The following is a 27,261-nucleotide window of genomic DNA, read 5'->3' as shown; positions in this document are numbered from 1 at the left end:
CAATTAAAATTAAGTATAAACCATAAAAACTACTCAGCTTAAAAAGCTTGTATTTTTTTAATTATTCTCGCTTCAAAAACCACTTTAAATGTTTTTCTTTTCAGCCTTTTAAAGTGGTGAATGCCTGGCATTTAAGACCCAAAATCAACTTAAGCCCAACCACTTATTTATGACGCATACTTGGCCACCTTTTTGTGCCCTGAGGACCGAACCCAAAAAATTCCTAAACATAGTTTGGTTCGCACTCCAAATGTCGGGGTCTCTTTAAAATTGTTCCCTGGCGGAAGTCGAAACCAATTCATTCGCTCACCCATCTTTCGCAGAATGTGCGCATATTTGCCTACCTCGGCATAATTTGAAATTAGTGCACTCAATGGCTATGGTTTCTCTACTTTTCCTACATTTTTGGCCTGCATATTTACATAGGACGATGGGTTTTGGAAAGTGGGGGTTTGCGGGGATTGTAGGGCTACAATGTTGGGCCTACCTCACCAGCTGCTTCAGCTAAAAATGCAAAAGTGCTTACGCCGGCCACCAATTTCAGTGGGTTGTCGGTGGTGGCGATGGTGGTGTTGCTAGTGATGGTGGCTACCAAAAAAGCGAGCATCAATTTCTGCAACTGCAGCTCAGCACGGCTCGACTAGGAAAAATTTCAACGGAAGGGAAAGGGGAAGGGAGTAGCCATGGTCTGTAGCAGGAAAATGCAACGATGAGCGCCATTTTGGCCACGGCTTTAAAGTTTCGCTGCATAAGTTAAGGCGTTGGCGCTGGAATATGAAAAATATCTCTAATGCTTTGACATTTCGCTCGTTCTCTGGGTTTTCCTTTTTTTTTTTTTGTACCAACCTCTCCTCTCTTGCGTTGTCTGTCTCTTGTCGCCAGAAAATGCCCCTGAAATGGCAAGGGCGTAAAATTGCCGTAACATGACAGCGAACAACTTGGCCAAAAGGTAACTCAAAACGCGCTGCAAACACGCACCACCAAGCCAGCCACGCCATTTGGCCATAGTGCCAGGAGTACTCTCCTCCGCTTGTTAGTGTTGAGTTAGACCACCCCCTACCAACATCCATCCCCATCCAAACCAACTACCCCCTATACATACATATACACATACCCACTATATAGACCGAGATGGAGAGCTTTATCAGTGCGCTGTAGAGGAAAGTTTTCCATAATGTGTGGGAAAAAGAACTTGTGAGAAAAGACAAAACTGTCAAGTATTCAAATTTCTTTAATGCTTTTTTTTTAGATTTTTCTAATACCAAACACACATATATTATAATTAAATGCCTAATTGAAATCCAATATTTTATTAAATTCCTGCCTAATATTCTAAAGAAACTTTTTCCTACTCAAAATGTGACTATTTTTCATATGAGTAAGCTTGTAATTAAGTTTCTTCCGGTTGCGTTTAATATACGTCCAACACACATTCAATATTTTATTACATTACATGTGCAATGTACATTGTACATATTTACTTTTTCTCAATAATCAAATTACAGTTTTCAGTACAATAAATATTTATTGAATATCGATGTGGCAAGGATATTTAAGAAAATGAAATAAGAAACTACAATTGACATGATAAAAGTATTTTGTAATTCAATTTTCTCAGTTGTGTTCAATAAAAATGACTAATTGACATGGAATATTTCTGTTAAATTCTTGTCCCGAGTGTATTGCATCTTCGGCTTCTTGGCTAGAAGAAATAAATATTTTCCTTTGCTCTTCTTTTATTTTTTCCCTCTTGTCTACATTATTTATGCATTTTACTCTCGGCGGCGGCGGCTGCTGTTGGCTTTTAATAGTTCTGCATGTGTGCTGCGTGTGTTTACCACATTGAAAAGTTTTCTTTGCAAAGTGCTTGGTACATACAAGCGCGCAAATATGCCAAAAAATATGCTACACAAAAATCGCTCAAGTGCAAAGTTTTAACAATTGAAAACTTCGCATGGCTGGTGCAGTGTGAAAAAAATACTTAGAAATAAAAGGAGGAAAACTTAAAAGCGCTTCTCCCCAAAGTAGTTAACTCAAAGTGTGCGGAGTGTCAAAGTGGAAGATTGAGGTGAGAGTAAACTGGTTCAAGATTTTTGACTGAATTCGAGCAGAATAAAAAATCACATAAAGTTGAACATTTCCGTGGAATGGTAGTATCATTAATCATAATCTCTTACAATGGGCCAAAATGAATCTACATAAAAGCAAAGAGTTTCTTTACATTTACGTTGCCATAAAGGCAAAGTTTATATTTTAAATTTTAGCCGAAAAACCCTATCAAGTTTAAAGGTTCGGCAGTAAGAAAAACATCACAGGAAAAAAACGCATAAAGGAAAGCGGAATAAAGGAAAATGCCACTAAAAACAAACTATGCAAGCTTTTTTATGCGCTCTGCAAGTGGCCAAGAAAGAGGTAAGTCCTTCCCTTAGTGATTTCTTCTTTTCCCTGCTTTCATTCTCTGCCATTCGGGTCTTTGAGCCACCTTGCCAGAGCAATGAGGTGTGAAGATGAACTGTCGCAATTGTCTAACGGCTTGGTTGTAGCTGCAGTTGAATGCACACATACCCCCCATCAGGGGCGTTCTCAAGGGGGATTGTATGATTTCGGGGAAAAAGATACTTGGTATTATTATATAATATTTATATTCTAATTTTACATATGAAATAATATGATTTCTTTGATTATTTCTTTTTGTTTTTTGGTATAGTTTTAGGATAATTAAAAATGTTCATAGTTCCCTTTGATTTAAAACATGAAGAATTCGCGCTTTAGTATTTTTTGGTATTTTCTCATTTTTTTGGGTTTTTTTGTATTTTTATTGGTATTATGAAAAACTACTGTTTAGTTATCAGTTAAATAGCCCAGTGTTTTTATAAGCTAAGCCCGCTCTATCGGAGTAAAACCTTTTAAGATATTAATTTTCGACCAACTCTCGCTGGGATTCCGCCTAGCCACGCTGAATCCCCTCTGGAATGCAAATGGTCTGAGCTACGCACCTGACAACAGGTGGACAGCGGGACATGGGACATCTTCTTGCCTTGACTGGGTATTTTTGTGGCGCTGCCTCTTCAGTTCCCCTCGGTTTTTTTTATTCTTTCTTTTTTTTTGTGACTCTGTGTGTGCGTAAAACAAATATCGCACTAAGGCGAAAGCAAATCAAATGTAAAACCCGATGTAGGCGAGTGTCAGTCGCTCGGTGTGTCTGTGTGTGTTTGGGGAGGGGGGACGGGCTTTGTGGTCGCTCCATCCATCCAAACCCACCCACCACCCAACCGTCCGAGCATCCAAAACCATCCCAGAACACCCAATCCAAAACCCTTGGCATGCTCGACTTGGCTACACCTTTTGTGGAAATCCAACAATGTCAACTATGCAACACAAAAGCGACAATGCTGTTGCTTTGTCTGACTGAAAGGAGAACGAAAGTGTGGCAAGGTGGTTGCTGTTGCTGTTGTTGCTGCTGTGCTGTGGCGCCCTTGTTGTTGCCGTTTTTATGTGCCACACAAAAATAGCTCACTTTTACCCCAACATTGTCCGCTTTCTCTGCTCCTTCATGGTATAATTTGTTTTGGTCTTTCATGCACACAATTTGCATTGGTGGCTTTTCCCTTTACTTTTATTTACCCGTTTCCACCTTAAAGCAACGCAGAAATAATGACATTAAAATGCACATTACATTAAAAACGAAAAAAAACATACAGAAGGAAAACAAAATTCTAGATTTTCCAGCGCATGCCGTTTTAACCCCTTGGCGTGCGCCCCAAAAAAAAAGCAAACCAAACCCCAAAATGAAACGAACAACATGCAAATCAGCCAGCAAACAGCCATAACTACAACTACTTCAGTTTTATGAGCTCCAACCTCACCCAACACAGGACCTCCACCTCCACATTGACAATTATTAGACCGACCACGCCCCTTGTCGTGCTCATAAATTTTGTAATTATGTCCCTGCGTGCGGAAAGAAAGTCCAAAAAAAAAAAAAAAAAAGAACAACCACACAAAATTGAGGGAAACACACGCATGTCTAGGCCAAATATGCTAAAGTGGAGAGATGAGTTAAGATTGCCAGCGGAACGATTGTTTGCCCAAAACTGTGCTACCAATATTCTTAAAGCGCTGTGGGCCGCAAATTTAATTCTATTAACTAGGCCATAACACGCTTTACTTGGCAGTTAATTCCTAATTAATTCAGGCATATCAAAAAAATATTCTTTAATCACCACTACTGATTTAATCACAGCTCTGTTTCCAACTATAAATTATGTATAATTTAAAAATTTAATCACATAGCACCAAACTTTTGTGTTTAATTATTGAAGGAAAACTTTTCTTTTACGCCACACTCAGCACCCACGAAAAAAATGCCTTGAATATTTTATTTGTTCACCTCAAACTCCTTAATCGATTAAACTGATTCGATTTGACTCACCCAGAATTGAAATATTACCAACAAATTTTAATTAAAACGTAACAAACTCTGTGGTCTTAGGCCGAAGCCAAGACGCAAAGATGGCAAAAACGAGCGGAAAAAAATTGTTTTATAAATTTTAACTTAAAAGGCTTGAGAGTCACTGGGTACCGCAGTGCAGCCATAAACATTAATTAAAAGTTTTGACCCTTTTTGCCGTTGCTCAGGGGCTCATCAGCTGCAATATTCATGCGCAGCCAGCACACACACTCATACACCAGCTACAACTACAATAAAATGCACTCAAATTGTTGCTGTGGGAGACTAGGAGAAAGCCAGGCGGTGAAAGCCCAGTGAGTTAGGGGAAGAAAGAAAAAAAAAAAGAAAGGAAAAGCGCGGCCTCAGTGGCCTTATTTGCACGTAGAGCGCTAACAAAAATTACGAGTTAAGCACTTTTCTGGCCCAGGGCAAACAACCACATACTCACACACTGAGTCTTCAATCTCCACTCGCAGTCCACACATGACTCATGAATCATTTAGCACACACTCACTCGGCCGACCAACTTTTATTTTTCGCCATTTACATGAAAAGTGTTCGCGGCAAAATGTTCAGTTTTTCACTGTCCACTTTTTTCTCCCCCTTTTTTTTTGCGGCTTGTCGAAAATATGACTGGGACATATGGGCAAACAATTGTCATCGTGTTGTGAGTGTAGCTATCTGTATAAGTATTCATGGCCGCGGATGGTGTGGCATACTTTCCAACGTCATCGGCCAGCAGTAAAAACAAATGAACAAGTGGCAAATTCACCGAAAACACACCGATTCACCCCGAACTCCCGTCAACTACGAAGCCAGCCAAGCATTAAATTAACATTTTTTCTAATTAAAGTGGCCAGCAAAAAGTGGTAAAAAAAAAATAAACAAGAAATTCCAAATTGTCCCTGAGACAGTTAAAAGCGAAATGCAAGCATTTGCATAAAATGTTTCTTTAAGGCTTTTAGTCTCAACAATTTAAACAGAGGAAATAATTCGATAATTCGATAAAAAATTAAAAAAATTAGACAATTTAAAAAAAAAATCTAAAATGTACCAGAAAATATTAAAAAAATTTATCAAACCATTTGATAAAACTAACCATATAAAAAAAGTTTTTTATCAAGAACTTAAAAAATATGTCTGAATTTCTAATATGTGTTTTTTTTTTTAAATAATTATTACTGAACTTTATGTAATTTACGAAACCATCAAGATAGATAGGAATTCCCATTAACATTGCAACATTGGTTCTTCTTTTAACATTGATAAATATGGGCTTTTTGCCAAAAATACATTTAACGCTTTTAATAGGCCGTAATTAGCCAAACGAAATAGACGGTCATTTTCAATTGTCAGCAATGGTCGCAGATAAATGTTGATTTATCTCGAGGCGTCCGTCTCCACTCACATTAATGTGTTGACATTTTGGAGCAGGCAGCCTTCCCTTGCCCTTGCCCCCAAAAACATATAAATAAAAATATAAAAAAACTAACAGCATTTTGTTGCAGCCATTTTGGGGGAGAAGACGAAGGCCTTGTTGTAATGAAAAGTAATAATATTAAATTAACAGAACTCTGGTGAATTGTTGCCGCTTGGCCAGAGACAACCTCTGGGAAATGGGAAATGGTAACTGGGATCGGGATCGGGAAAATGTGGAATGGTCCGAACAAAACCATTTCGGGGATTCCCCCGCCCTCCTCAGAGGTCCACACTATTTTTCGCTAGGCCGCCACAAACATCTTATTTATGGTCTCGTTTCTCGTAAAAATTTGTTATTTAGATTTATGGCGCTTTGCTCTTTGTTGTTGCCAACATTTATTTATCTTTCTTTCATTCCGTCTTTTCTTCCGTCGTTTTTTTTTTTTTTTTTGGGCGGTTTTCTTTTTTTTTATTGTAACCCACTAAGTGGGAGGTGGGGCTCCACTCATTTGGGCACTGAAATTTTAGAGCCACTTTAGCTGGTCACTTGTCCGTCGAGGAGCAACGCGAAAAAAAGTGATAAATGTCAGGACATTATTATTGTTGAACAACTCAGATATATGCGCATTGTGGGTATTTCTATATGGGATGTTTGCTAATATAATGATATGCGGCATTAGCAAGTTGCACACGCATTTGCTTTGGCCATTTGCCAAACTGACAGGAAAAACAATTGATGGGAGTTTTCACTTTTTTCTTGGGCTATTTCTGATACTTTCCTAGAATTCTGAAATTTTCAGATGTATTTTGCAAAACTGATTGTTATCCTGAAAAATTAAACAGTTAATAGATAGGTAATATATACCTTTTCTACACTGAAATAATTTTTATTAGTTAATTTTTATGGTTGCTTTAAATAGATTTAATAATTTAAATATATAAACAATTAAATTTATTTTATTTACATTGAGTTTACCATTAATAAAAAATTCAAAAAGCTAAATAAAAATTATAAAAGCAATTATTAACAAGGATAACGCAGGAAATTCCTTAAAATTACCTATTTTAAAACTAGATTTAAAACTTAAAAAAAAATATTTTTTTATATTTACATTGCAGATACCATTTATTAAAAATGTGCCATATAAATGATAAATTAAAATAAAATTAATATCAACAAGGATAACTTAGAAAACTCCCAAAATTCCATATCCATGGGAAAAGTTTGGAATTGATTTGTGATTGCCTGCCTTGGAATTTTCCTACCCAGCCGATTACTCTCACGTCTACTGTTTAATTACCTTTCGCTTGGCGAACTCCATCAGGCCGAAAGTTATCAATTTCGGATTACTTTCCCCAGCAAAAAGCAAACACGAGCGAGATTCGACTTTAACCATATTTCATCCAGACACTTTTCCGCCCTCGCGTAGTTTAACTTGCGGCTTTTTTGGCGAGGGATGAGGGCAAACTTTTGCTATATGTTAATTATGGCTCTGGCATTTATTTGCGGCTTAATATAGCATATATGGGGTGTACGGGTGTACGTACGCACATATAGTTTAGTGCCGTTCGCCTTTAGTTTAGGAAGCGATTCACATTCACCCAGGCCGTTCTGACATTTGCTGTTCCACATTCCCATCTTTTTTTTCTGCCCGCGCTCGCTGTCTAAACGAAAACTTTTCAAATTATCGTAGCATCAACTTTTTCCTCCTCCTCCATTTTTTTTGTGTGTTTTTTTTTTTGCCACTGATGAGTGAAATGAAAGGAAAGCAAGAGATTGGAGCATTGGAGCCTGGAGTTGCGGCAAATTAATTAAAACTTGTTGCAAAAACCCAAAGTGAAATAAGTTCCCTTTGCGTGAAATATTTCGAAGCTGGACTCGCAGTCGAGAGTTAAGGCGGCAATTGTCGAGCGGGGCTTTTGTGTCATAATTTCCAACAAACGACAAATTAGCTGGCCAAAAAGTGGGTGGCCAGAAAAAAGCCGGTAGTCAGGGGCCCAAAAACCATTTACATGGCAAACAGCAAACAGTTTTGCATATGTTTTTAGATACTTTCCCCTGCAATGCTGCTGTCCAACAGTTTGTCGGTCTGTCAACGCCCGAAGAGCTTCGGCAGAACAACAAAAAAAACAAAAAGCAAAAGCAAAAAAAACAAGAAAGGAAGCTAGCTTCGGCCAGCCGAAGCTTATATACCCTTGCAGATCATTCCTATTAATTAACAAATCGCAAAAATGTTCAATTTTCTAATATTTCTCATTAATTTTCCGATCGTTCCTATGGCAGCTATATGATATAGTCGTCCGATTTTGATCAAATTAAAATTGAAATTCGGAAATATTTAAAAAGAGTCATATCCTAGAGTAGAAGATAATACAATAAAAATCAAAGAAGCTAGAATTTATTTCCTATTACTTTTCCATTAATTTTCCGATCGTTCCTATGGCAGCTATATGATATAGTAGTCCGATTTTTTAAATAATTAATTCGAAATTCAGAAATATTTAAAAAATAACATCCCCAAAAGTAGAAGGTAATATTTCAAAAAACACCGAAGCTAGAATTTTTTAAAGTTTTTTTCTTCCGATCCTTCCTATGGGAGCTATAAGATATAGTTGTCCGATCCGGTCGGCTCCGACATATATACTACCTGCAATAGAAAGAAGACTTTTGCGAAAGTTTCGTCCCGATAGCTCAAAAACTGAGAGACTAGTTTGCGTAGAAACAGACAGACGGACAGACGGACAGACGGACAGACGGACAGACAGACAGACGGACAGACGGACGGACAGACGGACAGACGGACATGGCTAGATCGACTCGTCTTGTGATGCTGATCAAGAATATATATACTTTATGGGGTCGGAAACGTCTCCTTCACTGCGTTGCAAACTTCTGACTGAAATCATAATACCCTCTGCAAGGGTATAAAAAGGGAGCAAGCCGCAACCCGCAACGAGTTGTACAAACATTTCACGCGGCAAAGTGCCGCATAAATTTCAATTTAATGCCACATACACAAAAAGAGGTGCGACAAACTGCAAACTGCAAAACTGCAGGCTAACCAGGAAAAAGCAGGCGAAAAGCAAAAGCAGCAGCTACCCAGTAACGACAACAAATAAAAAGGCAACAAAACCAGAAAATACATCAGGATGTGCAATGTTTGTGTTGCCTGTTTTTCTGACTCTGTGTCCCCTGCAGCTTGTTTATCGCTCCACGTACCGCTTGTACCAACCCATTTCCCCATTTTCCAACCCTCCCCCATCACCCCTTCAACCCCCTGAAAATGAAATGAAGCGTCTATGAAAGGTAAGTGCCACGGCGAGTGGATAGCGCCAGGAGGCACAAGTCAGCCTCAACACTTCCACTTCCACAAAAGGCCTTGCCTTGGCGCAAAATATGAGCCACATTTGACTGCAATTCTGAAATGTCAACACTTTGATTGTTATTTGTTTTTCCTTTCTCTTAAGTGACGAAAATGGCCTTCCTGGGGGCCGTACTTTTGTTGGGCGGAATTGGTAATTGAATTCGAAATGTAAGCAAAGCAAATTATGAAATTCTTTGATCATTAATTAGTAAGAATGTGAAACAAAGTGGGTTTCAAAAAAAGAATCGGAACGAGATTCTGGCTAAAAACGAACACATACAATATATAAATAAGGTATTTTACTTTTTACAATTTTTTGTACATTTTATTTTTGATTCCAAATTATTTCTACACTTTTTTTTCTAAAAAAAAAAAAAAATATTAAAATAGGTTACATAAATCAACGCTTTTAAAACCACAAAAGTTAAGATCCCCGCTAATTACTAAGTAAATTGCAGACCAATATTGCTAAGAGCAGATTACCGACATCAAACTCCTTTTCTTTTAATTAAAATTGTTCAAGTTAATATTTTTTCTGCTTCTGCTTTGGCTAATTTGAGCCTCAACTGATTAAAATTCTTTTCTTTCGTCTTCAAATGCTTGAGCCTTATAAATATTATGCTCGTCCAAGTTAATTTTAGCACTTGAGCCGAACGAACTTTAGCTGAAATCCAAGTAAACTCAACTCCACTTGAAAGTTGAGCTCGCTGGCAAGAATGTTCAAAATTAAGAGCGCAACTTAACGTAAACTTAGCCTAACTTGTGTGTAAAGTAGAGGCATAAAAAAATGTCAAGAGTATTTAAATATAATTTTAGTTATAGAAAAGAATTAAAGGCTAATACTTACGGGCTGCATCGACGATTGTGGGAGTCCAGGTGAGCAAGAACAACGCTAATAGGCTGAGAGCTGCAATTGGACTGCCTGCTGTCATCTGCAGACCCATTATTTCGATATATATATTTCTTGTTGGCAACAACAACAACAGTGGTTTATAATTTTAAATGCTTTTTTATTTACACACAGGGGGCTATGTCTCTGTCAGACTTACTCTTTTGGCTGACGGACTCACTCTTTCGCCAAATGGCACTTAAGCTTTTGCTGCAGGTGCCAATTCAGAAGTCAAAAGTCGATAGAAAACAATTTGTTTCAAGTGGGGTATTTTTGTTTTGTAGGGTGTCATGTGTTTTGTTTGTGTCAAGGGGTTAAGTGCGTGTGTTTTTTGTATTTGTAGTTAATTTAATGATTTTTTTTGTAGTCGTAGTTATCAGTATAAGTGATTCAATCAATCGTTCGTTAAATACATTTTCGCAAGCCGAAAATCATCGGATATTACAAGATGTGTTAGTAAATGCGATGTCATCATCATTATTGGCATGATAGCAACATGTCGTATGCGTTATAAATATTTGCAATTGTTGTCGTCACGTTGCATTCAGTTGTAAAAGTTGTTGTTGTCGTTGTTGATCACACATATTGATTGTTGTCGACATTTTCGTAGTTTATTGCAGTCGTCGTTTCATCATCATTTTATGGTTACCATGTGGAGGGAAGCTGTTGTTACTTATCTGACCAAATACATTTACCTGCCTAAACCTGAACTTAATACTTAAAGAACTCTTATATGATTTATATCTAAAATATAATCTGAGATATGCAGTTTATTCTTTTGTCTTATTGATTTATTATTTATTTTTTGGTTGTGATTCAATGCTGTTTGCCGGTTTGCTGTTCCTGCAAAAAAAAGGGATACACAGGAGAAAGGGGAGAGAGAGAAGAGGAAGAAAAACAATTGTTAAGGATAAAAGTCAGTCGACCTGGCTTAAATTGTCAGAGACCTTTGTGTGTGGTTTTTGTGGCAAAAAGGGGAAAAGTGAAAATCCTTTGGCCTCGTTTAGCTGGCAAAAATCAAAACCAAATATATTTTTAACCATAGAGTTGTGTCTCTAACGAAAACAAATTATTTTGTTAAACATTTTTTAAATTCTTTAAGTTTGAACCTCACAAAAAGTAATCAATAAAATAAATAATGAATAAATTCAATTTTTAAAGTTGAAATCTAAGCAACCAAGTTCCCAAAAATCGAAAATAAAGGGAATCTAATTTGAGATGTCATCTAAATTGCCTGTAAAGTCAAAAAACCAAATTACGGAATATGCCCAAGGAATTCAGTTAAATGCTTTGTTGCGAACAAAGTTAATCACAGTTAGTTTTGGTTCTTTCGAAGTTCTTTGCCTAACGTGGAGCACTCATTAAGGCAATCACCTAAAAGCAAATCCCTCAAAGGCAAACCCAATAATTACAGTAACACAAGGAGCACACTCAGCAGCAATTAAAAAGTCAGGTTTAGCAGTCAAAAAGAAAAACCGAAAAGTCAGGCAAGAATTGAACTAAAAAAAAAAACTATAAAAGCCTAACCAATTGGAAGTGCCCAATGAATTTGCACCTCAGTTCATGGGGCAATGCTACTTTTGATTTCTTTTCCAACCCCCCTTTTACCTCTTTTGCATCTACTTTGTTTACCCGAAGTTATAGACCCACTTAGCTGAACGAAAAACGAGAAAAAAAAAGAAATCACGATTGCAGGTAGGCCTGAACCCCACAATCCCTTGCCCTTATACATATACGACCATCTCTCTTCATATATATGCACTTGTAAAAATCAATTAAACTTTTCAAGTGAAGTTATAATGGCTGGCAACCCTTTTCATCCACTCACACTCTTCTGCTTCTTCTTTTTTCAGCTTGATTTTTTGCGGACTTTCGACTTTCTCCTATATATTGTTTTTGTTGCCTCTGGCTGTTCAGTCAGTTTTCTTATTGTTTTCATAGCCGCGTTGTTGTTGTTGTTGCAGTTGTCAAAAGTTTTAAAATAATTGGATTTTTTTTTTATTTGGTGTGCATGTATGCGAGTGAGTGAGTGAGTGCACTGTGAGTACAGAACACGAACATCGGAATGTTGACGATTGCAGAAGGGAAAAAGGATATGGAAGGTACTACCTACCAACCAACCTACCGCCCCCAAACTCATTCTATATAAATTAAAATTTCTTTGTTGCAAAACCCCTTCGCTTACACACTCACACAGACACAAGCGGGCGGGTACTTAATGCAGGATTGCCGCAGTCATCATCCAACCAACGCCATCATTGCGAGTATTACCCAATTTCCAGCTGAAGTTTTCAACACCAAATTGTAAACGTCAACAACAAGCGGAAAAAGCGAGGGTGTGGCTGATCGGCCGCCTATATATATATAGTACCAACCATGCCATGACGAACGGTTGGTAAAACGCTATTTGAACAGACAGAAGAGGGGGGCAGAAAGCCCCTTGAAAGGCTTTTCCATTGATTTTAACTCGAAGCATATAAGAACAACCATAAGTGGAAAGTTCTTCACATTCCATTCAGGAGAAATGGTAGCTAATTCCCCTCTTTTTTTATCTTTAACCCATCTCTTGTTTTCATTCATTAATATTACTACTACTACTACTTCTCATAGTTATCTCAACTTGGTCAGCACCTAATTAACCCAAAAGCGCATATATTTCAGCCTTATTAAGAGACCTATGAATGATATATATGCCGATATAATTTCAATTAACCTAATGTAAGCCATAATTTAGCCTATAACTATTGCTGTTGACAACGAGATCGAATGATTTCTGATTGCTTCTTCCACCCCAAATAGCAGTCTATTTTAGGAATTACGTATTTGTCATACATGGCGTATGCGTATTATTTTACACTTTCACTTGACCCTCACTTCAAATTTCTTCAAACTTTTCTGCTATTTTTCTTCATTCCGATTTTAGTTCTAGTAAAAACACTTGACACCAAAACGACGAAAGTTGTTTGAGGCAAGTTTTGAACAACCTGAGAAGCTGAGTTGTATTGTATTATTATACCATTGCCGCTTTAAGTTGCTCCTTACAGGGTAAAAAATATTTAATTATATTCCTTTCTAAGTAAATTAATAAAAAAATATTTTAAATTATTTAATTTTTATTGTATTATTAATTGGTTTGGTTTAAACCTTAACAAAATTAGTTTAGAAAATGTTTGTAAATATATGAAATCAAAATCTTTTATCATGTCTAAAATCACTGGCAAAAATGATGAATAATATATTTTGTATCTAAAATACTGATTTAAGTTGAGAAACTAACATCACTGCACCCTGTAGCTTTAAGAAAATCTAAAAACTGATTTAGCAAGGCCAGCGCAAAAAAGGAAACTTAAATTTTCTTGAGCTCTTGCCAAGGATTTCCCATTACTCGCCGAGGACATAACTATGTCAATCTGCAGAACCCACTCTCCGCACACGAGCACACTAACTGCAGGCCTTTTTTATTTTTGTATTCTTTTTTTTTCGTTTTGCCCTAGCTGAAAATCACTTCGCAGCTGGTCCTAAAACGATTTTAGGCCGCTCCAATCACAAACACACACTCGGCACGGCGCACCCGAATCGGAAAGCAACGAAAACATTGGCCACAACAATCCTTCTAGGACGCAGCGTTATTTTCGCACCAAACTGCAGAAAACCCCTCCAGGACCTCGATTCAAAAAAGGAGCTGTGAAAAATTGCCAACAGTTTCGCTTTAAGCCAAAACCAAGTCGGGCCGAAGGGAGAAAAAAAAAAGTAGTCGCTCGTAAAACTGCAAATGAAAATAGATAAAAAGTATCTGTCGTCCCAACCAGTAAACTTCATTTTGTAAATCAATTGAATTTTCAATTGTGTGCGAGCAAACTAAACCAAACCACGACGAAACGAGGGAACACAAGAAGAAAAAAAGGTAAACATAAAAGGACAAATAAAGGAAACGACACTATTACTAAAGAATGGGCATGAGGATGAGGCTACCGAGAGAGATTCGCCTCCTCCCTGGGCAATCATTTCAATCTCCATTTCGAATAGGGACAAGATTGGCGTTTCTTATTAGCCGGGGCCAAGCGATAAGGACTTTAACGTTATTCATAAGAAAATTTCAGGTCAAAAACACACACACACACACACAAAGGCTCTGATAATTTTCTTCTTCAGATTTTACCGATTCATCTGCCTGGTATTATCGGCATCCGCAGTTGTTCTTTCGTTAATTATGTTTCGCGTTTCACGGGAATTTTAACCCACATCTCTGGGGCGGTGTAATTATAGAAATATTTTTTAACCGGCTTGCGGCAAGAAGCACGCACACAAAAACAAGTACACATACGAGTACAACACGAGGAGGGGGCGGGGGTTGAACCGAGGCAAGCCGAAGACTTCGACGATTTGGTTTTTGGTTAACTTGACTAAAATCACTTTGCCGGGATTTCCAAAAGACTTTTCTCTTTGCTATTTCATTGGATTAGATCTCCATAGTATACATCTATTTTGTGGGATCACTTGAAAAATGTATTCAAACGATTCGTTTGATTTTTTACGAATTTTTTTTGCGAATATATTTTATTTGGTTTTGTTGATTATCGCACACACGGCTGAGGAGGACGCGCTCTGTTTCTTACACGTTCGTTACATCCTGCCAAATCCCGAAATTGTACTAAATACGTACAAAACTTTTACGATTGGCTAAGGCTAGGAGCAGCCGTGCTCGTGTTTTTCCTCGAGTCAAGTGTGTGCGTTTGTGTGTCGCCCGTCGACCCGAAGAGTCCCCCAGCGAGCCCGAGGATGCGCCGACTGAGTCCGAGTGTGGTGGATTTCGCAAAGAGCGAAAAAGCCGAGCAAATTCGCCAGCCCGAAGTTGTGAGAGGATGAAAGAGAAAAACTGGACAATGCCAACTCCTCGAAAGTGAGTTTCAAACTGAGCTCAGAAATAAAGTTAAGAGCCTAACAATCCGAGTGACTTTATACTTTATCTCAGAGTTTAAAATGTTATGGAACATTTGAGCCAATAACATGGAGCTCCAACTGGTCTTAGAGTTTAACTCAAAACATTTCTCAACAAAAAGTAAAAAAAAAAATATTTAAATACAACTATTTAGAAATTTTAAAATATTTACAATTATATATTTAACTTTACAAATAGTTAGTTTAAAAATTAGAAAAAATCATTAGGTGTTCCCTAAAACATTTCACTAATATTTTTTAAAAAATCCATAATTTTAAAAATGGTAAACATATAAAAACAGATGACTCTAAATTGTCTAGTTACATGTCCTTAAGTTTTTAATTTAAAACAAACTCATTGACTAGGTCAACATTGAGATAAATACAGAGTTATTTTACCACATAACATTTGAGCCTCGAATAATTCTCTTAGATTTTAACTATGTAACTCGTAAATTAAACTCAACTCAAAGTCCAATTTCTACCCATTGCAACTTGGAAATGTAACTTGCTTTTCCGACTCTAAGAGAACTGGCTTAAATGGGATATGTTAAATTAACAGGAACATTTATAAACTCAACTCAAAATCCCATTTCGAGTCATGGCAGCAAAAAGAGAATTGGCTACGATGAGATTAAAGAAGCTCAGTCATTCTAAACAAGTACTCACTCAAAGAGAGTTGAATGCGATATGCAAAAGGAGCTTTCAACGTGAATAAATCGGAAGTGTTCGTTTCTGAAAAACCGAGCTCACCGCCGAAGGTGAAATACGAATGGGGAGGACTCACGAAAAACCCGCCATTGACTTTGACCGTCGTTCGCCAGTCGTCAGTTTCAACTGGAGCGGCGGGCAGTAAGCTGAAATCGGCTAAAAGGACGCATTCCGCAGGACGCCATTCGCAGGAAACCGAATCAGAGCAGTTCGGGGAAAAAAGCGAAAAATGGCCTGTGCTAATTTCGACTGGGTAGCATACTTTTTGGCGCGCTCCAGCTTTAATCCTGCAGTCTAAGTGAATGTGAAATGTGACAAGCCAAGTGACAGTTAGCAAAAGCCAAAAATGGAGATTTGGAAAAAGGAGAACGTTGGAAACAGAGAGCCAGCGAAAAACAGATGGAAACAACTTGCAGATGCTGATGTTCGAGGCCCCAGGAGACATTTAACATAATAAAAACGAACGTGTGCGGCATTTTGTGTTGCCTTTTGGCCAAGTTAACTCCTGTTCCTGTTCGCCTGCGATTGTGTGGGTTTGTTTAATGCTAATATCACAGACACCCACACACACAAACAAACAATATGGCAAATGTGTGCGTCAGGCAGTTGGCAAAAGTGTCGTAAATCGTTTAGACAGCGCAACGTGGCCCAGAAAAAGGAGATGAGGGCCAAAAACGATATGTAAATGACACAGTAGTCGCCGTGGGAAAAACTCGGAAAATACCCAAACAAAAAGCCAAGAAAATGGAGAATCTGCCGATGAAGTGCATTTGTTGCTCATGTGAGTATCCATCCCACCACAAAGAAATTATCGCTTTTTCTTCTTTTTTTTTTTGTTTTCTTACTTTTGCGCCCCCTTCATTTTATTTATTTTTATGCGGCTTTAATGTGTAAGAACCGGGGCGGTGTCGGAGTGGTGGGCGTGGCGTAATAAATTTTTATGTGCGATTTCTTTTGTGTGCGAGTGCGTTTGCTAATAATGCCACCAAAATAAAGGGGCTACGGGACAGTCCGTAAAATTCGTACAACCCAATAAATGCAATTAGAGAGCGATAAACATAAAAATCAAACAGATTAATTCGATAAAGTGCCACATAAATTATTTATTTAATCCAGAATGCCACAAAAAACTACGAGTGATTTCAATTCACTTATAAAGGTGCCTAAAAGTATGCAACGATATATTTTGAATGGTAAAAGTGCATATATTTCAGTGGATATATTTCAAAAAAGACAGTGTTTTCCCAATATACATTTAGACACCTTTTTAAATCTCTAGTGATTTCAATGTTAGTCTAGTCACAACGAATACAAATTGTCTTGGAAAAAAGAAATTCCCTTTATTTTTACATGTGAACTTACTTTTGAAGCTTGGCACTCAAAATGGTTAAATCAACAAAAAAAAATTTCGGGTCTACCTATTATTTGCCCTCACTATTGACAAACAATTACCATGTCACCATTTATTGGGATTAAGAACTATGCCAATCCAATAGGCATATTTATTCACATTCGCTTGGGGAATATTCTGCAAAAACTACAATCAAATTCCAGATGAAAATGTTCGATATCAAATTCATTTGCATAAATGTTCACAAAAAACTAAAACGAAAAAAAATAGACAATTGCATTCGTATCCCATTTCAGACCTAAAAAGTTCGAAATGCAAATGGAAAAAATGTCTCCGTTATCAATTGCAACCAAAATTAGGCAAATGGAAAAGCAAACAGCATTAGCTTTGTCATAAAATCACCACAGAAAGGAAAGAAAAAACGAGAGAAATGTCGAATTGGATTTTTTGTTGTATTTTTCAATTAAAAGCACATTTTTACTTTTCCATTTTTTTTAACAGAACTCTTTCGGTCTATTTTTCAGATGTGAAGATAAAAAGGCAAATAAGACGAACCAAAAACAATTTTTACAATGATGACTGATTGATCTCTGTCAACATCTTATATTTATAATAAAACAAAATAGTAAGTATATTTCGACACATTAAACATTTGTATTTTTAAGAAAAAATATATTACAACAACATTACTTTTTAAATTTTCATTTTTACTACAATCAAAAAATTTAAGTAAAAACTGAAAGCGCATGTTTTTAAAATTATTTATAAATTGTCAGGCATAACTTAAGTTTTTGCACTGAATGCTAGGTGATTCACATACATTTTTTTTGAAATATATTTATCTTTGCCGTATTGTAGATTTTATGTATTTAAAAAAAAAAAAAAATTAGGAGCTGCGACATAAGTTTAATTTTTTATTGTAACCTGAAATATTTTGTAAGCAAAGTGATACAAGGAAAATAAGAAAAAAGTATATTTTTATAGACTTAAGAAATGCAAGAGTGAATTTTTTTTACCCTTACTTTTTTATTAAGTGGGAACTTTTCTGCTAATTTTTTTTGTTCAGGGCAAACCAGTTTAAAAATTTAAAATAACCCTATTTAAAGCGTTTTTCAATATTGTATAACATATTGCGAACTAAACACATTTTAGTTTGCACTGAAACGCTTCCCTGCTAATCCCTTCTGGCCCACAAGCCCCTGAGTCCTCGACTCCGGCCGTCCATAATCTCCAGCAATCTGCCACAAAGTGTATGTGAGCCAAACTGTTCGCTGATAAATCGTAAAAAAAAGTGACAAAGCAGACAAAATAGAGGGGAATGTGCGTAGTCAACGCAACAAGCAAATGCACTCAAAAGTGGAATCTATAAAAATTCCAAGCAACAGGACGTGTCCATTGATGAAATATGCGCCAAACAAAGCAACTTTTTGGTACATTTTTTGTTTACGATCAAAGAGCAAAAGTAGCGAAAAGTATTCATAAAAACGAAGCAAGAGTTCAGTTGAGGGGAAAAAGGATAGGGACAGGGAAAGGACACCGTGCAGCTGGCACGTAGGTGCTTGCTACTTGGCATTGCATACTTTTACGCGTCTCTTTAGTATTAATTTGCAAAGGTAACCCGCATCCAGGTAAAAACGGATCGTGGGGCTCATTATGCATGCTTGTCCGCACGTAACCCTGCATTCCAATCCCCCCCGAGATCTCAAAAGGAACAGATGCCCACACACCGAGTTTTCGGTTCTGTTTCTGCTAACTTTTACCAATTTCATTTTCAATTGACTGTCGACCAGAACACGCAGACGGGCTCGGCTAACCACCAGCAATTGAGCGTATGAAACGCCAGAAAGGAATTGGGCCCTCACAAAAAGTTTCTACGGCCAGGACACACCAGAAACACCCGTACAAACCCATACACACAGGACACGCACAAAGAGATATCAGCAGAGACACAAAAGCTTACTTTTCTTTTTTTGTTTTTCTCAAGAATCCTTTTCTTTCATATCAATTTCGATGCCAGCAAAGTTGCCTTCTGTATTATACTACTTATTTTATTTCAAGCGGAAGGAACGTGTGTGCCTTGTGCAAACCATCCCAGTCCCAGTCCCATCTATCCTGTCTTATCCTATAGAAAGTTTTCTGCGAAATTACGCCACGCACAATTCATTTGCAAATAGGAACAGTTTAATTTGTTGCTTTTGTGTGTGCGAGTGTGTCTGTGCTGTATGACAAGGATATCCCTGACCGGTTTACAAAGTTTTTGAAAGGACCCGCATACGATGGAGACAACACTCGCACACAAAAGCCTTCTTTATGGGGAATATTGCATTAAACGAGCCGGCCCACAATCAAATCAGTTCGATTGCGGGGACCTTCATATCCCCCTTCCATGCCCACAGACCAAGCGCAGTAATTAAGCTAGGATACATCGTCCTTTTCCGAACAGATCCAAATCACTCTGACCCCGTCATTTCCCGGGTACTTTGAGTGAAAGGCAAATATTCTTGGGCAACTGTTTACTGCATTCATTCCATAGTTGTCAGAAGTCTAGACACTTGAAAAGCTTTCTCAAGCTTGCCTTGGCACGTATGCGAATTGATAATCGAAAAAAAACGGAGGGATAGCTGGGAATAAACTCCTTGGGAAGAGCTCAGGGTGTGCTAAGTTGTTGACCGGATTTGACAAGGACTGACAAATGAGCAAGAGATGAAAATGTGATAGCCGATGGCCAAGGGAAAAACTTTAGCATGTCCAATAGAAGAAAATGCCAATGTTTTTTTAATAGTTTTTGGAAAGGTTTTCCTGCTCGTTAAGGATAAAGTAATTTTATTTACCCTTGTTCGACGCTTCAAAAAAATTAATGTAATGCCAAACATTTAATTATTTTTGAAGAAAATCATTAGAATATTTTTTTTATAATTTCTCAAGTTTTGAAAACTGAAAACATATAATTTCTAATAGCAAAATTATGGACATTTTTAGCAAATCAGATTCATTTTTTAACCTAATCAGAGAATAAAGGGAAAATTTTTGTCTGCAAACACAGCGTCAGCGAGGTGTATTAATTTTTGCGACAATTTAATACCATCTCAAAATAACTCAAAATTAATAAGTTTCACTTTTCTAACAGTCAAATTCATTAGTCATTGGCAAACATTTATTTACCGAATAGTTGTTTATTTAATTTGATTTTATGGCTGGTTAATTATTAGGAACATCAACTATCAAGTAGTAAACTTTTATCTCGAGAATAAATATTTCAAAGGTAAAATTATAAAATTCATAAAAAATAGATTTTCTTTCCTGGAAAATGGCAATAATAAAGAATTTGTATTTTTCAGTTTTATGTATTTATATATATATATTAATTACTGCATATCTCTGTCATATATTTTTAATAAGAGTTCTTTAAATATTAGTACCAGAATAATAAAATGTAAAATAAAATACTCACGTGTTGAATCATAGCCTTTATTTTATTTTTCTTGTCCTCTTGATTCTACAGAAATTTTCGGTTCATTTCCATCGCCTATAAATAGAAGATATATAAATTTTATTAGAATTAAATAAACATTTGGTCTAATTTTATAAATGTTTTTTATTCCCTTTTTATTGCAGATACTCCCAAAATGATGATGATGTGTGGCCCATCAATATTGTGATATATGTTTATAAAAACTGCCATAAATAAGGCAATTTTGTAGAAAGAGAAAATAAAATATACCGTCTATAAATAATACCCTGCTGCATTGTGTTTTTTATAGTAAAAGGGGGAGGAGCTTAGCTAAGGTGTACAACGTTTAGGGGTCACAAAATGATTGTTATTATACGCTCTTATTATTATGATTATTATTGTTATCAAAGCCAATGTCAAGCCACCGCAAATACAAAAAAAAAAACAAGAACAATAGTCAAGGAGCTCAGCAGGACAAAATCAAAAAGCCAAGAACATTGTCAGGCGGCAAAAACTGGAATGGAAAAAGAAGGAGGAGAACGTGCTCGGCATAAGGAGCCCACCTACATATTATGTTGGTCTCAAAAATTTATGTATTGTTTGTTTATTTGTTTATGCAGTGCTTTTCTCCTGCTCAAGGATCTCACACATAGCACACACACACACACACACCCAGTATCTTTCTTCCAGGCAGTTTCTCATGCAAATTTATACACCTTTGCAGGCTGCCATAATAAATATTCCCGAAAAATATATCTGGTTTCAGCGCCTTTTGTCTACTTTACGCTCCGTCTGCTCCTCTTTTTCTCCACCCTGTTGTCGCCTTGTCACGTGTCGGCATCATTACCACACGTACCAGAATTATTTATACAAAAAATATATATCGTTTATAAGCCCAGCAATTGCTAACACCGAAAAATGTGGCTAGAACAAACGAATTTCGAATGCCCTGAACGAGAGAAATATTTCCTAAATGTGATAGATTAGGGGGCATTTAAAGAAGTCCCTGGCGAAAAGTATAGGGGAGAAAAATTTAAATCACCAGTAAATGTTTGCCATGAGCAGAGCTAATTGTTCAATATTTGTGGCCAAAGGCAGCTGGCACTTTGAGCCCTTTGGGAAATGTGTGGGCGAATTTACGACACATATTCCCGCCTAAAACTGGGCAACAAAACATGCCAAGCATGTCGGGCCCAATCGCCCTGAAAACAGTATCCTCCGTTCCACTTGCCTCCCCATAAGCCCCATCCATATGTCCGCCTCCCCATAAGCGTCACAGTTAATTTGTTGACAGCTTTGTTGGAAAGGCGGGCTGGGAGCCGGAGCCAAAACCAAGAAGGAAACGGAAACGTTGGGAGGTATAATATGGCTGCAGGACACATTGCTGGACAACCAGACAAATGTCGTCCTCCGCTGGGACTACAAGACATGGAGCCATGTAAAGTGTGCAAATGACCAAAGAGAAAAGCCTGAGAAATATCAGGGCACAAAATTCTAATTAGTAGGGTGGGCAGAGGGCCGACAATGTTCGACATTCCATATAGATTTGTGGGCGGCGGCAGATAGACAAAGCGATAAAGCCGATAAGAAATGCAAAGTTTTAGGACGGCAACCAGGCACTTGTAAAAATAAAGCGAATCATTTGCTGTAAATATAATAAGATTTAAAATATTACATTTTTTTCTACATAAATAGAAATTTTTGATGAGTAATTTTAATAATATCCCCCTACAAAAACCCAAATATCATATACCTACAAAAAACCCAATATAGTTTTCTTGTCCATTATTTTCTGATTTGATTATCAATTTCAATGTAACGGAAACCTGATTTATTTATACTTTATTTCGGTAAATACAATTTGTGGAGTTCAATTTTCAATTGGTGTTCCGTATAAGAAGGTCTAGTCAGTCAGTTCCGTTTACTGTGATGTCAAATGCCATCGTCAACTAATTGGGTTTTCGGGCTCCTTCCACGAAAAAAACAAAAAAATATTGGCGAATATTTTTTATGGGCGAACGAGAAAAGGCACGAGAAAGTGGAAATGCCAGGAGGTGAAGATACAAGAAAGCAACGTGAAAAAAAGATTAAATTTCCTCGTTACGACTTTCATCTGAGCTGAAAATAAGAAACCGAAAATTGCGACAAAAATGAAAATAAATATTGAATTATTGATATACAATATCTCAAACGAGTATTGAGTGCCAGCACACAAAGTGACAAGGTTTTTTATTTTTTTCGGGGGATGGTTGTAAATAAAAGTGACAAAAACCTTATATATTATATATGTGTTTTAAATGGGTTCTTATTTGGAATTCAGGCGGCAATTTTCGCTTAGCAAACTCAAGGGTTTTGATGTATTAAAAAAAATAACCTTTTGACTGCAAGGCTCATTTGACTTTTGATTTGGCTGAGTGGATTTTGCTAAAGTTTTATAACGATGCCTTGTTATAAAGTAAAAACAGAAGTATATTTATAAAACGTTTGTTAAACCCTTGAAATTCCAAAAGAAATCATTTTCTGGAGGGTACAGTACATTTTACTCTCTTCGCTCAGCTTATTGTCAACGCAAATATTTGTTTATTTATTTATCTTCTTTTTTTGTCATGTGCCTTAGCACAGGTAGCCCACCGTTTGCAACCCTCCAACAACTTGGCTCAGCATGGGCCCAGGCTTATTTATTTTTACGATGAGTGCGCTTTTTCTACCTTCTCGCTTTTTTCTTTCGTTTTTGGTGGGCCCCGCAACAATATTTTGCATGTTTGCATACAAAATATCATATTTGCAGAGATTGTTTCATTAAAAAAAAGCAGGTGCTGCTGCTGTGCACATATTTCATCTGCCTACACTCCATCGCCAAAGGCTGCCTATCCTGTAGTACGTGTTTAGCTTTGGCACCTTCTCGTTTCCCCAACCGCCTACACATGCGTGAGCCATAAAATGGTCATATTACCAAAATAGCAGTAAGTGCTACGCCAAGGAAATTGGTTTCCCCACGCACCAAATATTGCCGGTAGTATGGATATGTATATGATAGGGTAGTCAAATGGGAAATGGCTCCTAGTTTTGTATGCCGAACAGGTGGACTTCACTGGTAAACTCGTAAAAGTTTCACCGATTTCTGTTGTATATTGCTGTGGCTCAATGCATTGGAAAGGCATAAAGCTTAAGGGTATGCCGGCGTTTAAGCCATAAAACGAATGTATGGTGCCAGGGATTATGATAAAAAAGTAGTCTTAGGGAAAGTGCCATAAAGCTAGTACAAGAAAACCCTAAAAATCTTGAACTAAAGGGTTTTTTATCCAAGTAAACTTGCAATAAAATCATCTGTAAAATTGTTTCTATCCAAAAAAGCCTACAAAAAATCACCTTAAACATCTTGAACTAAAGGGGTTTTCTTTTGCTCCAACTAAACCTAGAAAAAAAATCACCTTAAAAATATAGAACAAAAAACTTTTTTTTCATTAGAGAATTTCGTGATCTGTAAACTTGAATACGGAGCCGTAAATTGAAAAGGCTGTTTTAATTAAATAATTTAAGTGCTACCTTGGCTTGTTCTCTACGGACTGCCATCTTCTTTTCCATCTGAATATAAGTTAAAACATTTCCTGTTTCCTGGCACTTACTCTTCCTTTCACTTAAGATGTCAACAACTAACCACTCTCAGCTGAACCCAGGGAAACACAATGTTAGTCAATTATTTCGTTGACAGTAAGCACATAAAAATACAAATAGATGACACCCAACGACAACGGAGCGTAGAAAAGGTAGCAAAAAAAATAACCCAGAAAAAAAGGACTCGTAATGGGTTTGAGGCATTTGAAGCCATGTCCTAGTTCCACTGGCAGACAGCGATTTGTCGAGGTACCTTTTCTCTAATCTATATTTCGTTGTTCACTCGCTCCTGCTCTCTCTATGCCTATGAAATTGTATGGGGGGACAAAGGACGCACGCCTTTATCGGAGATTAAGTGCGATGACATCGTTATACTCATAGACAGAGGCATAGTCCCAGTCTTCGTTAGTTATATTGTGTTGAAATGTGCTTACAGGACATTAATTTCTTGCACCTGGCATTAAGATAATTGTTGCCTTTTGTTTAGCGATGGCTACGGGAGATAATCAAGTCGTAATTTGGCAATGTGTTGCTGGGCCTCTTGATAACATAGTACAATGTGTTGCTGGATTGCCGGACAGTTGAAAGGACGAACACTGGACGATGTACGGCAAATCAATCAGATTCATGCAAGCTACAAGAACTTAAAGGTTGCAACACTTATTAGTTTGCAGGAGAAAATCTGATATTATAATTTAAAAAAAAAGAAATAAATTAAATAATTAAATATTCTTTCATTAAAAATTTAAGCATAAACACAAGGAATAACAATTAAAATATTATAAAACATATTTCAAAACATTTTAAATTTTAATGATCTTGTATTTAACATAGCTAATTGTTTATGGTTAATATATTACTGTAATCTTTGCTATTTTTTAAGTTTTTAAATATCTTTTAAAAATCGCAGAGATTTCTTTATCGCCATTATAACATTTTCTTTACTTTTTTATTATAACAGGTAATTAACTTGAATGAGAGCGCTCCCACAATTTCTTATCCATTTCGAGAAATCATCCAAGCCAGCCAAAAATTAATAATAAAAAAATCATCAGAACGCTTATAGCTTGGCAAATGTAATACGACAAAATCAGCTTTTAATGGGATGGAATTTGAGAGCAGGCTGTCAATCGCTTTGAACTTTGAAAGGTCACATACACACACACACGCGTCCTGAAGTGAAAGCAATTTGATGTAATTTAATAACAATATAATAGGAAGCAATGACTTAAAAAAGGCTGAAACAAAAGCACAGAGAACAATGTGGGGGTTGCGTGTGTGCTGTCATAAAATGAAATCATAAATTATGTGGCCCACTTTTGAGCACTTCTTGTCATCTGCGCCAATTCAGTTGGACGAGTGGCGATTTAATTTTTTGGCTGATGTTTGTTGTTATTTTTTGTATACATATATATTTTTTACGTTGGTAAGTCAACGCGAGGAGGACAAATGACTGAAATCCGCCTACGCGCTTTCGCTGGGTTTGCTTAGTAATTGCTTATGAAATATGCATAGACCTTCCACTTCGTCGTCATCTCTCTCTTTTCAGTTAGCAGAAGACACGCACCCTTTTCAGCCGGAAATCTTTTGGGCCCTTCTTGACAGCCTTTTGCGGTTCCGTCTTCTTTTTTTCTCTCTCTTTTTTTATATACCCGTATATATGTATTTATATATATTGGGGAGTTTTGGACCAGCCTAGCATGACATAGCCACTTAGCGGCTACATTAATGGCAGTGCAAAATGACTCTATCTTCTACTCTCTGTGTTTGTTTGTGTGTGTGTGTTAGCCGTAACTGAGCGTGTAACGGTAAATAAACTAATACCAGACGAAATGTTTTAGGCATAAAAGTGTAGCCGTCTTTCCTGCGTATGAAGATGTTACGTTATGCTATATCCCCAATCCCCAGTAAATATGTTTGTGTGTCGCTCGTCCACCGACTGCATCATGAATATTTAATGCTGACATGTACAAAGTATGGCGCATATATACGAAAACTTGTAACTGTACATCAACAACATTTTGGGGGAAGGAAAAGCGCAAGCGAATGACAAGAAAAATTACAAACGTAACAAGAAAGTTTCGCTTTTTTTTCTTCCGGCTTAATTTTTTTGGTTTTTCCCTAACCTTGCGGGTGAAATCGTCATCTTTTCAAGTATATACATTCAGTTCAATCAAAAATATATCAGTAGAGAAAATATAATCATTAAAAGCATTCCAAATTGAAAGGCCCAACAAATTGTACTGTTTTTGGTGAAAGCTTTCTTTTGGTCAATGATAACTTTGAAATTGTAAATTTTACAAAATCAAATTTCCGGCTGTATTTTTTTTTGACATTAATATTGCTGTATTTTCTATATTCGGTAAAATTTTAGAATTCGTATTTTCACACATAATTAAAACCAAAAATAACAGGTAGCTAAATACAGTTGAGACTGCAATGTGCGCACAATTACCGCATGACCATCATAAGCGCCCAAATCATCAAACTAAATTATGAGAATTGTTTCGGTTGCACGTGAAACTTCCCGGGACTCCAACTAACACACTCACAAACCCATTTATACATAATACATATACTAAGACAACAGAACAATTTAACGCTTTAATGATAATGATGTATGAACAAGGCAAGGACAACAAACAGAGGAGAAAGTTGCACGTGTGTGTGTGTTGGCCATGTTATTCCCGTTGCCTATAAACGGAATTTTTGGCGGGTCGGGGAAGACGAAGAGGTGAACCATCGCTTAACAAGCTAATGTGCTTTTAATGGTTCCGTTGGTTCCGCTTTTTTGGGTCCCAGCCTGATTATGGCGGCCAAGAAACACAAGTAAAATACACAAATAATTAAAATTAATTATCTTGCAATTAGTTTACGATTTACTCATTAAGCTAAAGGTTGAAACGTGGCCGGCGATGGCCAGAAAAGTATGCGGCGCCTTTGTTTGTTTGCCCTGTTTACCTCACTCTCTCGAGCACACACACACATAAACACTCAGCCAGGACACAATGGATATATATCCTTTCGTCTGTATGTAGGTATGGATGGATGGAGGATAATGGCTATGACAAT

The 27,261-nt window shown here is 37.0% G+C and overlaps 1 protein-coding gene and 1 long non-coding RNA gene across 6 annotated transcripts in view; one reads left to right on the top strand and one right to left on the bottom strand.

Moving 5' to 3' along the window:
- Lar (tyrosine-protein phosphatase Lar) overlaps nucleotides 1–27,261 on the bottom strand; it is a 129,662-nt gene that overhangs the window by 94,315 nt on the left and 8,086 nt on the right. For all 5 annotated transcript variants that reach the window (XR_011417730.1, XM_070212123.1, XM_070212125.1 and 2 more), the window contains exons 2-3: nucleotides 20,575–20,649; nucleotides 10,082–10,333 (exon numbers count right to left, since the gene is read on the bottom strand). Coding sequence is in view for 4 of the 5 variants with exons in the window: in XM_070212123.1 (XP_070068224.1) it covers nucleotides 10,082–10,178 (97 nt within the window). In the remaining variant the exon portion in view is untranslated. The remainder of the gene's footprint in view (nucleotides 1–10,081; nucleotides 10,334–20,574; nucleotides 20,650–27,261) is intronic.
- LOC138912239 (uncharacterized) lies at nucleotides 15,878–20,849 on the top strand. Its single transcript, XR_011417735.1, has 3 exons — nucleotides 15,878–16,553; nucleotides 17,648–17,748; nucleotides 20,739–20,849. It is a non-coding gene; the product is annotated as an uncharacterized lncRNA (long non-coding RNA).

Source organism: Drosophila takahashii, chromosome 2L (assembly GCF_030179915.1).
Source record: "Drosophila takahashii strain IR98-3 E-12201 chromosome 2L, DtakHiC1v2, whole genome shotgun sequence".
NCBI lineage: Eukaryota > Metazoa > Arthropoda > Insecta > Diptera > Drosophilidae > Drosophila > Drosophila takahashii.
The sequence above is the reverse complement of the archived record's forward strand: the minus strand, read 5'-3'. Positions and strand labels throughout refer to the sequence as shown.